This window comes from Antechinus flavipes, chromosome 2, assembly GCF_016432865.1.
Source record: "Antechinus flavipes isolate AdamAnt ecotype Samford, QLD, Australia chromosome 2, AdamAnt_v2, whole genome shotgun sequence".
In the NCBI taxonomy this organism is placed as follows: Eukaryota; Metazoa; Chordata; class Mammalia; order Dasyuromorphia; family Dasyuridae; genus Antechinus; species Antechinus flavipes.
In genome coordinates, this window is record NC_067399.1 from 132,911,204 (window position 1) to 132,923,504 (window position 12,301).

Sequence of the window (12,301 nt, forward strand, 5' to 3'; positions counted from 1 at the left end):
GGGCAAGAGAAGGGGGAAGGAGGAAAGTAGCCTCGGCCAAACCCAAACAACCTCACTGTCTGTCGCTTTTCGCTTCTCTCGGGAACACACGCAGCCGCCTTCAAGGCCTTTATCCCTGGCACTTCCTGCTTGGCCCGCAGGCGCCTTCTCACCCCCCACCCCTCAGGCTCTCGCACTTCCGGCACGGCACGCTCCCACCTCCTAGTCCTTCCTCTCGCACTTCCGGCTCTGTGTGTGCTAGTGTGCGAGCGTTAGTCTTCTAACGGTTGCTGGACAGTTTGCCTCGACTAAGACAGTAACTGAGGCAAGACGCTCGCGCCATGTTTTACCTATTGGCCCTTTTTGCAGGTCTCAATAAGCTGCTTATATTGGGGCTTGGTGAGTTTCAGAGTAACCGGGGACTTTGATCACACGGGATACCTTGTGAAGAAAGGGCTTCGAAAAAGAGCCCCGGATTTAGATCGGACACGCCTCTGTTCAGGGGAATCTTGTGACCTTCCGGCCCTGAGCCTCAAATATCCCCATAATTCACATGGGGGTGGTGAGGGAGGGATAATTGTCAGGACTAGATGATAGTCCAAAGTTCTCAGCTGGTAATTTTCAGAGCGTCTCTGGAAATCTTTTGTCCTCATAGGACAAGCTTCATTTGAGTAATATGTATTACTAAGTTGACAAAAAGTCAATTCTTGACTTGCCTTCCTTCGTTAAGTATGGTGCCCAGAATAAGGACACTATCTCTGTTTTATTCAACAACGTTGGACCACATTTGAATGGTTGGATCTGGGTACCACATTAGAGTAAGGACATAGACTCGCTGGAGCAAATATGAAAGTGGGTCACCATGACTGTACATAGTGGTATGGATTGCTGGACAAGCGTTGATTGAAAGTATTGGAAAAATACTGAAAAAGATGGGTCACATCTGGCCCTGGCATATACTACTTGCATGACCTGTACTGTGTCAGAGCTTCAGTTACCTTAGAACTATGGATGCCCTTTGAGATCACAGCTCTAAATCAGTGATCCCGTAATGAATTATTTTCAGGTATTTGGGCTTTCATATGGGAAATGGTATTAGAGTTGTTTTGCTGTATTCTAAAGGGCAGAACTAGTATCAATGAATGGAAACTGTGGAGGCTTATTTTGAATTGACATAAAAACTTCCCGATAATTAGAGCTATCCAAAAGTGGATTGAGAGAGAGTGGATTTGTTTTCATTAGAGGCTTTCAAGTGAAGGCTGAATGCTTCTTTATTGATGATTATTAGAGGATTCCTATTCAGGTATAAGTTGTACTACATAACCCCTGAGGAGTTGAGGAGAGAGACTAAGGAGGCATCTAACCAGAGATGAGAAACACAAGGGAACAAATAACAATAGAGAGCGTATAGAGGAAGAAGAGGTCAGGGAGGGAGCCTTGGGCATCACTTTGTGATGAGAGATGGCTGCTGCTAGATGTAACAAGGACGATGAGGAGTAATCTGGCAGGTTGGATGAGAACCAGGAGTGAGCAGTATCCATAAAAGACAAGTTGTCCTTGGACTATGTACCATGGTTACTGCTACAACCTCCCTTAGTTAAATGTTGGCAAAAGGTTTAAGGAAAAGCATTGCTAATTCACTCACTCATACCACTTGTGACTTATCATTGATTTATTAGAGTTTAGAACTAGAGGACCTTAATACTATTTTAATCTGTTGGACATCTCTATCTTGTTGTCCCAATGACACTTCAAGTTCAATATGTCTAAAACAATTCACCTTCTCTGATCTAGAAATTCTGCAGTCCAACCACATGTTTTATGTTTTATTGGGCATATCACTCAGATTTTTAACCTTAAGACAGGGATTCTTTTTTTTTTTTTTTTTTTTGGGTGTGGCAATTTGGGTTAAGTGATTTACCCAAGTTCACAAGGCTCAGAAGTGCCAAATGTCTGAGGCTGGATTTGAATTCTGGTCCTCTTAATTCCATAGCTGTTGCTCCATCGACTATACCACCTAGCTGTCCCAAGAATTCTTATCATTATTTTGTTTCATGGCCCCTTCTAGCAATTTAGTGAAGCCTATTGATCTTTGTTAGGATAGTGTTGTTAAATTCATAAAATAAAAAGAGTTGAAAAGCAGACCAATTACTTTGAAATAAAGTTTTAACTATTTTTAATTTTATTTTTATTTTTAATTGAAGTTTATTTTCAAAACATATGCAAGGATTATTTTTCAACATTGACCCTTGAAGAATTTTGTGTTCCAATTTTTCCCTTCCTTTCCTCTACTCCCTCCCCTGGATGGCACATAATCCATTATATGTTAAACATGGTAACAATATATCAGACTATTTTTAAAAAAAAAAGTTCATGTACTCCCAAGTTAAGAATCCCTGTATCAGGGTCATTCTTGACTTCTCCCTCATCTTTCCACATCTAATCCATTATCAGTTTTCTGCCAATTACTACAAAATTTCTTGAATCTATCACCTTTTCTTTCATTAATGAACCATTATCCTTTTTTGCCAGTTATTGTCAGAATTATTGTAACATTCCATCTCTAGCCTCAGATTCTCTGGAATCTCTTTGTCTTTTGAATTTCTTATTATTTTCCTAACTATGTCCTCCACCTTTTCCACTTGCCTTTGTTATTTTTAATCTTTATATCCTCCCAATCTAATATAATATTGGGAATATTGAGAATATTATAAACTCCTTGAAGCTAGTAGGGAGTGTTTTATTTTTGTGGTATACCCATTATACAAGTGTCTGATCTAATACCATGTATATGTTAGGTGCTTCTTGTTGAATTTTGATTAGGGCAAAGTTGGAAGATCAAAGAAAAAGAAGTTGAGGAGGAGGGCAGAGTTGGGAAAGGGAAAATGGAAAATGGAAGGAGATAGCAAAATTAATAGAGTGAATCAGAAGCAGTGGTAAGAGAAAAAGGATTGAATAAATGCCCGAAATTTTAATAAAACATTTTATTGAAAACTCACCATTGATGGAGTCATAAGGTAAAGTTTGCTGGAAAGGGCTGAAACTCTTAAAAGGTATGCTTGAATCAGACAACAGAGCTCTTAAGGCTAATTACTTATTGGACAATGACTCTATTACCATATATTTGTAAAAAGGGCCCTTCTCACTGTTCGGGGCTGGCTCAATGTTTTGATGTATCATAGGAGGGATTAGAGAGTGGGATGAGATAAACCAGATTTACTTGGTGGCATGAAGGAGGAGAGAAGTTGAAGTTGGTGGTGAGCTTGTGGCAGTTTGTCCATCTCCTTTACTTCTCCCACTAAAAACCAAGGACTTTTACTTAAACTGACTTGGGCTGATCCCAAGGCCTCTAGCTATGGAAGTGGAAAGTAGGAAGCAGTCTTTTTCTTCTACTGTTTAGTTTGTGTGTGGCTCAAATATCTGTGTAGTAGCAGGTGGCAAAATGTATGGGTATAAGAAAGATGCAAGATAAGTTTGGTGGTAAGGGGGAGTTGAAAGTAGAGGAAAACCCCTGCTTGTATCTGTGTGAAAAACTATCTTTTCAGTCAGTTATAAGGAAATGAAAGATCACAGACTTGAAGAGAATAGCAGAAATAAGGAATTAAAATAAGGGAAATTATAAGAATCTTGCTGGCACGAATTTTGGACGTAAATCTTAATTTCAGAGACAAATGGCAGTCATATGTAGAAAAGGCTACTTAAGGAAACTTAGAAATAGAAGAATACTTTGGAATATAATAAAGAGAAGCCTGGTAGATCCTGGAATGAGGTTATTTTATCAGGTAATTAAAAACTTGTTTACTTTCTCCAGATTTTCAGCAGTCATTCGTAGAGATCACAGTTCCAGAGGAGATCCTATCAAATTCAAGTGATTCAGATTTGGAATATGTAAGGAGCAGAGTTACTCAGAATTATAAGTATGATATTGATTCTTCTTTAATTGCATCAAGAAACCTAGTAATACTTCAGTAAGTAAAGCTATCAACATATATGACCACCTAAAAGGAATATAAATTTGCTAACAGCTACATTGAAGGACAATGAGAGTAAATAAATTGGTGGGTTTTTAAAGTCAGTTATATAAGATCTTTATATAGCAAGTCAAATGCAGAACTGAGGTTTTATATATTACATAATCTTATTTCCTCCTCCCTAAAAATCTAAAACTTTTCACTGGAAAAATCAGATTTTTGAGGGGGAAAATATTTTAGCTTGATATTATATACAAAATTATCTTGATTCCATATGTTCCTTTTATATGAATATTATAATAATATGTTAAAGTAGTGTATTTTATTGTAGTAAGAGTATTTAGTAATACTCTTTTAAAAAATTTATAGTAATATGTTAAAATAATGTTCTTTGGTCTGAAACAGTTAATGTATTTTCATAAATTCCTTAATACTGTGACTTGGCATTTACTATATAATTTACTTACTGGGGAAGGTGAAGAAAAATAATTATTTCAGGGTAAATTTTTTTTCTAATTCATTTTAGCAGTTGTTCTTTTTTATACCAAACATACTCTGGTGCATAATTGTAGATTTGAGTCTAGTCCATATGACAGACATTGGCCTCCTTGCTGTTCTTGTAAACTAAAACTCCATCTCCTGAGTCTAGATATTCTTTCTGCTTCTCACCTCCAGCTATGCTAGATAATTTTTCTGATTTCCTTCAAGTCTTACCTAAAGTCCTTCCTTCTACAAGAGGCCTTTCTTAGTCCTGGAAAATTTTAGTGTCTTCTCTCCAATTTACCCTGTCTTTATCCTTTTTGTAGATGGATGTTTGCACTTTGTTTCTTCCATTAGACTGTGAACTCCTTGAGAAAAAAGGACTTTAATTACTTTTTAGATTATCTTTAGCAATTATTTTGCCTTTCTTTGAATTTCCAACATTTAGCACAGTGTTGGCATATGATAGATATTTAATAAATGCTTGCTGATTTGATTCAGCAGCTGTCCATGGATTAATCTGGCTAATTATGGAACCTTTTATTCTTAGTTATTTGCCCAGTGGGCGATAATTTATTTTCCTATCCTGTGCTATAAAAATACATTAGGTTTCCTTCCACTTATATAAAAATAAAAATGTTTTCCTTTTGTACTTGCCGTGATGGTGGTAGTAGGGGAAAGGATGATAAGACTCTCAGTTTTATAGATTATTCATGGACATTAACTATTTTAGTACTCTTAGCATGAGGTCTTCATGAAATGACCAACAAATTGATATAAATAGCAACATGTTCATATTGGCATTTATTTATTTTCTTAATGAAAGGAAAGCTCAGAGTTTTTTGTTTGTTTGTTTGTTTTTTAGAGAAATGATTTAGAGAAGTGGCGGAATTGATCATGCACTCAAAGGAATTAAGAGCTATCATGTAATGGGACAGTTCATCTTCGCTTGTAATGATCATAATAACCATTAAAATACTGCCATGAAGAAAATTGCTGTGTATATAGGCCAGGCATTTATCACAGAGAATGAAGAAGTATGTTAAGGGGTCTCCTGTACTTTTCTTTTTGAGTTTTTATGTTTTCTAGAAACACTGGACCAGTGCAGGAGGCTGTGAATGTGCCATAAATGATCCTTCCCACCCACAGCTGACATAATTTGTTTTGTCTCCCATATGTCTTTGGAAGTTAGACAGGCACCAGTCAGTGTGCACTAGACTGAGAAGCTGCTTGTGCAGCTAGGATGCATGTGATAAGTAGATCCTTCAAGATCTAGGAAGGAAAATGAATGGTGCTTTTGCCATCACTTTGTTCTTCTCTTTTGAATGGGGTTTTGCTCCTTTCCCACCTTTATTGCACCTTTCCCCTTCCTATGCTATTCCCTTTTGGCTAGAGATTTTTATTTCCCCTTTTCCCTTTGTTGTATTGTCTTAAATATGCTAACTTCTGTATGGATTGTGAACTCTTTGCTTTGGCTTTGGATTCCACATTCATGTTCATTTTTATTGTAAAAAATCTAGTTACACCATGATGTCTTCTGGACCTGTGATTTTGTGCTTGGTTAATAAATAGAAAAATTACCTAAAGAATATGAAAAAGATCATCCAAACTAAGTATATATATACCTTAATAGTAATTTGAAAGAAAGTTGGGAAATAGAATTTAAGACTAATAGATAAAATGAAAGCAGTCACCATAATGATTTATCAATATGTCATGAAAACTTTTTTCAAGAAGAAAACAGAAAGACGTTGGTTGTGGCAAATGTTAAATAGGAATAGGGACTGGACAGTATAATTTCAGTGATACTTAGAACTCCCAGATGAGGAAGCCCTCTTCATTAAATACAGGTCAACACTGAATAATATCACCAGAAATAGAATTAACTGCTTTAAGAGATGGGAAGCGACTAGTTTCCTAATCCATATTCTTCCCCAAGGTTAACAACTTACTCCTTGCTCTCTATTAAATTTATGCTTGTAATGGGCTGAGGCTTGAGTTGATGCACTGAGGTCCCAAGCACATGAGGCTAAATAGTAATTGGACCATACTCTATTAATATACAAGCTTGGAGAAAGAATGGCCCCCTCCCACTCTTTGTGCAAATCCTGATGTGTTGTATAGGAAATGACGATTTTGGTGGCTGGAGGCAGGGGAGTGGAAAAGGAAGGGGAAGGAGAGACTGCTCACATTGCCATTGCGACAGCCTTTCAGTTCAGGTCTCTCTCTGCTAGCTGGTTTCCTGTAGCAGCTGTCCATATTGCTATCGCAATCTTTTTTCACCTCTTCACTTCAATCAAGATTGAAGATTTTTCCCTTAACCTGAATTCCTAACTCCAGCTGATTTTAAATACGCGGTCATCACAATGCTGATTTTTCCTTAAAACATTCACACTCTTCATAAGACATTACTGGCTCAGGGTGAAGCAGGTTGTGGTTTCTTTAAGAAACTGTATTTCCTTTTAATCTGTGATCCCTTTCAGAGTCTCAGCCATTCCTGGGGAAGGCATATCCCCTAGACAAGTTATCTTTCCAGGATGTCAGAACCTTTGATTCAATTAGAAATCCTAGTCAAAAAGTGTCCCTTCAAGTGTTGTTAATTCCAATAGGAGATCTGGGCTGATAAGAATCTAAGCCTGGGAACCTGGGCTGTCCCAGCCCCCCACGTGGTCTGAACCTGCTTAGGCTGACCCCAACGCCAACTAAGATATCCAATATAACAACTTCCTTCAACTAAGGTCTTTGCAGATGGACTTAGGTAGCTCACTCAGCTACCAGGACCTTCTGTCCACTGAGAAAGCATTCTCAGTGCAAAACTCCGTTTTTGAATAGATCTGTCACTATAGAAGTCAGTCTCTTGGTAAACTGATTTCTATCCAACAATAAACTTTCATTTTGCAACTAATAATTCGGGAATGAGTGAATTCTTTCACTCCTAAAACTTTCAGTCGATTTAAAGGCGATTCTTAACAACTATTTTATAGACACTAATCTCTTGACCACCAGGATGAGACCACTCAAACCACATCAAGGGGACTTAAGGCTCAGGCTGTTGATAATCATTTCCTAGTTACCCAAGTACAAAATATTTATGAGGAACTGCAAACATTCTGTTACTTGACTAATAACTTCAATGGGCAACTCAAACAATGGAGCTTCATTCAGCTCAGTCAATATTGGGTATTCCCAATATATAACCTAATTAATATTTTCTTGCTTTGGTTAAATAAATTACATTTTGTAAATGGCTAAGTGAGTTATGAGTGTTTTACTTTGTTCCATTATTAAACCTAACCATAGGAAGCTGGCCTAAACCAGTCTTAGCTCAGAACAATTAAGCAATTAAATGGTATAGTACTTAACATGTTTTTGTGTTAAGATAAGATGTGGCATAACTATATTCTTTCTGAAATTATATTACCTACTACTTGGGAGAGTTATGATCTAGAAACACATTTACACACTGTCAGCTAGGATATGAGAAATCCTGAGTGGAACTTTATGAATTTGGTAAATCATTCTGAAAGACACAAGAGAATCTTATTGCTGATCTAAGACTTAGGAGAGTTAATATAGTTGAATACTGCCAGTTGTCTCAATAATGCTTTTTTATGATCCCATTTTTTGAGTTTCTACTGTTTTTCTGGTTATAATTGTTTGAGGTTTTTTTTTTTTTGGTTTGTTTTTTGCTTTTTGATCTCCTTTTAATTATGTCTCTTACAGATCTCTTTATTGATGATAGTATTTATGAACTTGGGACATAATATTTAAAAGATTGACTAATGTAATTTTCAGAAAATTCTAAATGTAAATTTTAAACCAAAATTATCTTTAATGAATGAAAAAGTATTTGTTAAATGCTCTATGAAAAACACTGTATTAATGAAGTAATACATTGTAAATATCTCTTGTGGAGTACTAGATCTAAACATTGTACTTTTATTTCAAAATTGCTATATTGATTTCTTGTTCTTCTTGATATTTTAGGAAGGGATTTCATATACTATTTCAATAGAAGGGAGACTGTATACTTTACACCTCACAAAAAGGTAAATATTCTCTTGTATTAATTTTAACTACTCATAATTAAAAATAAGACAAGCATAATTTATTGTAAAATGACTTGAATGAAAAATTAAAGAGGATATTAAGATTGTGGACTGAAAAGATGGTGATATTCTAACGGAATTTTAGGAGAAGAAAGAGTTTAGGGAGGAAGATAAAGAATTAAGTTTTGAATTAGATTTATTTTTGCTTTTGCTTGATCAGAGATCAGGATTGTTATCTCTGCTTTTTTTTTCCTCAGCTGAAGCATAATATATTCTTCTCCAGCCTTTTACCTTTACTCTGTATATACCTTTCTGCTTCAAATGTATTTTTTGTAAACAACATATTATAGGATTCTGATTTTTAATCCACTCTGCTATCTGCTTCCCTTTAAGTAATAATCAAACAATTTTTTTTACCATATTAATAATACCAAGAAAACAACCAAAAGAAATACTAAACTGTATGCCCAGTGTCCCATCTTTACTATGAGTATTATTTATACAGGGTGAAGCCAAGATGGCATAGAAAAGGTAAGAACTTGTATGAGCTCTGCCAAATTCCCCACCAAATAACTTTAAATAATATCTCAAAACAAATTCTGAAGTGGCAGAGCCCAACAAAATTATGGGGTCAAATACTTCTCTAGCCCAAGATAATTTGGTCTACCATACTGAGAATAAAGCAAAGATGGCATTCCAGCAAACCAGGAGTTGGCCCTGGGAATAACTGAATCAGTAGTGGCAGTGGTCACTTCTGGAACTCTCAACTTACAGGCAGTAAGGGAATTGCACAATTGATTGAAAGATTAAAGGGATTCCTTTGCTCTCACTGAGTACAGGACTCTATTACCTTGTCAATACTTAGATCCAGTTCAGGATCACAAATAAGGAGGACCACTAGCACATTAGAGCTTGAGGCAACAGGGGCCTAAGCATGCTGGTCACAGTTTCAGAGCATAATAGAGTATTTGTGTCACTTATAAATCAGAGCACAGGCTAGGAGATTATTCTTATTATAGCCAAATTCCAGAAATCGCAGGTCAAGGAGAGAATATTGCAAGCATCAGAATTCAGATATCATGGAGCCAAATAAGGATAATAACGAAAATTGAACAGATTAAAGGATCATTGGTTGGTATATAATATTCCAAAGGGCAAAAGAGTTTGGATTACAATCAAGGATCACCTATCCAGCAAAACTTGACTTTTATCTTTCAAGGGGAAAAATGAATATTCAGTGAAATAGAAGACTTTCAAACATTCTTGATGAAAAGACCAGAGTCGAATAGAAAACTTAACTTTCAAATACAAAACTCAAGAGAAGCATAAAATATAAATAGGAAAGGTAAGTTGCAAGGTATTGTTTGCATTTCTGCATGAGAAGATACTTGTAACTCATAAGACTTTTCTCATAAGGGCAGGTGGTATAAGTATATATGGACAGAGGGCACAGGTGTTAGTTGAATGTGAAGAGATGATATAGCCCAAAGTATGTCATGTATATCTTTGACCCAACAATAGCAGTTCTTATTTGGCATTGCAGTATATAAGATTAACAGAAGAGAACCAGGATTCAAATCCTTTTTCTTTTGCCTCCCTCTTTCTCTCCCTCCCTCCTTCCTTCCTTCCTTCCTTCCTTCCTTCCTTCCTTCCTTCCTTCCTTCCTTCCTTCCTTCCTTCCTTCCTTCCTTTTTGTCTTGCTGTCTTCCTTATTGTCTGCCTACTTTCTTTCTTTCCTTCCTGGCTTCCTTTCATCTCTCTATCCTTTTCCTATGTCTACATAAGGTATTATATACATTTGTACTGCCCAAAGGAATATAAATTTTGATCGATTAAATCTTGCAAGATATCTTGGGATTTATGGGCTAAGACAATGCTTTAAATCCAAATCACTTTGACTATCAATGATTGGCCAACAGTTAGTTCCAGGCCAAGTTCCACTTGATTGATTGGCCCTGATTGGCTCAGAGTGAATATAAATAATAATAATAGTGTGTTGTGTGTGTGTGTGTGTGTGTGTGTGTATGTATGTATGTGTAGGTATTCTCTGTTTCATTTCTTAACTTGCTTTAATCACTGATGGGACCTTGCCTCAATTAAACTGAGACTTGTTAAAGTTCCAACTTGAAAAGGCCAAGGTCTCCCATTGCACCCAGGGTCATCTCTAGTCATCCTGATTATATCTGGCCCCTGGATTCAAATGGGTCTGGACAAGAAAGTGAAGCTGGTAACTTTGCACAGCTTTCCCTCACCGAAATCCAGTTCACTTGTATGTCATGGCTTCACCTCCATGATGTCATGGTCTTCTTCCAAAATGAAGAAAATACAATAATTACTGCTAGGTCTGTATCTCAAAAAGGTATAAAAAGAAAAAGCATCTGTATGTACACAAATATTTGTAGCAGCTCTTTTTATTGTGGTAAAGTATAGGAAATTGAGGGGATGCCTACTATCAATTGGAGAATATCTGAATAAGTTGTGAGTATATACTTGTGATGAAATATTATTGTGCTAAAAAATTGACAAGCAGATACTTCCAGAAAAACCTGGAAAGATGTGTATAAATTGATGCATAGTGAAATGAGCATAACCAGGAGAAGACTGTATATGCTTATGCGTATGTGCAAGTGTAAGCATATGTGCAAGCCTACCTTTTTATATTATTATATTATATTATATGATGATCAACTGTGAATGGCTTAGCTATTCTCAACAATACAATGATCCAAGACAATTCTGAAGTACTTACTGTGAAAAATGCTTTATACAAAGAGCTGGTACTTTCACAAGATATTGATACATACATATAAAGGAATTTATGACAGAAAAAAGATGGGCTATTCATATAGTAAGAGAGGGATAATGAGTAGACAGAGTACTGTATTGGTAGGTATCATTGAAATTTTAAGAGTAATTGAGTTAGTCCTCTGGCATTTGAGTGAATCATCATTGGTAAACTTAGGAGCGGATATAGATAAAAGCAAGCTAGGGAGGCATGAATTATTTTCTTTTTTTTTTTTTTTAATTTTATTTTATTTAATAATAACTTTGTATTGACAGAATCCATGCCAGGATAATTTTTACACGACATTATCCCTTACAATCACTTATGTTTCGTTTTTTCCCCTCCCTCCCTCCCCCCCCCCCCCCCAGGATGGCAAGCAGTCCTATATATGTTAAATATGTTGCAGTATATCCTAGATACAATACATATTTGCAGAACCGAACAGTTCTCTTGTTGCACAGGGAGAATTGGATTCAGAAGGTAAAAATAACTCGGGAAGAAAATCAAAAATGCAAATAGTTCACATTCATTTCCCAGTATTCCTTCTTTGGGTGTAGCTGTTTCTGTCCATCATTTCTCCAATGAAACTCAGTTAAGTCTCTTTGTCAGAGAAATCCACTTCCATCAGAATACATCCTCATACAATATCGTTGTCGAAGTGTATAATGATCTCCTGGTTCTGCTCATCTCACTTAGCATCAGTCCATGTAGGTCTCTCCAAGCCTCTCTGTATTCATCCTGCTGGTCATTCCTTACAGAGCAATAATATTCCATAACATTCATATACCACAATTTACCCAGCCATTCTCCAATTGATGGGCATCCATTCGTTTTCCAGTTTCTAGCCACTACAAACAGGGCTGCTACAAACATTTTGGCACATACAGGTCCCCTTCCCTTTTTTAGTATCTCTTTGGAGTATAAGCCCAATAGAAACACTGCTGGATCAAAGGGTATGCACAGTTTGATAACTTTTTGGGCATAATTCCAGATCGCTCTCCAGAATGGCTGGATTCGTTCACAACTCTACCAACAAT

General features: G+C 36.4%; 1 protein-coding gene across 1 annotated transcript in view; it reads left to right on the top strand.

The window, feature by feature from the left end:
• The first annotated feature begins 288 nt into the window (after positions 1-288).
• Positions 289-12,301, top strand: part of LOC127548252 (disintegrin and metalloproteinase domain-containing protein 32-like) — a 103,983-nt gene continuing 91,970 nt past the window's right edge. Inside the window, exons 1-3 of the mRNA XM_051975562.1 lie at positions 289-378; positions 3,791-3,867; positions 8,418-8,479. Coding sequence (XP_051831522.1) covers positions 321-378; positions 3,791-3,867; positions 8,418-8,479 — 197 coding nt within the window. The 5' untranslated portion in view covers positions 289-320. The remainder of the gene's footprint in view (positions 379-3,790; positions 3,868-8,417; positions 8,480-12,301) is intronic.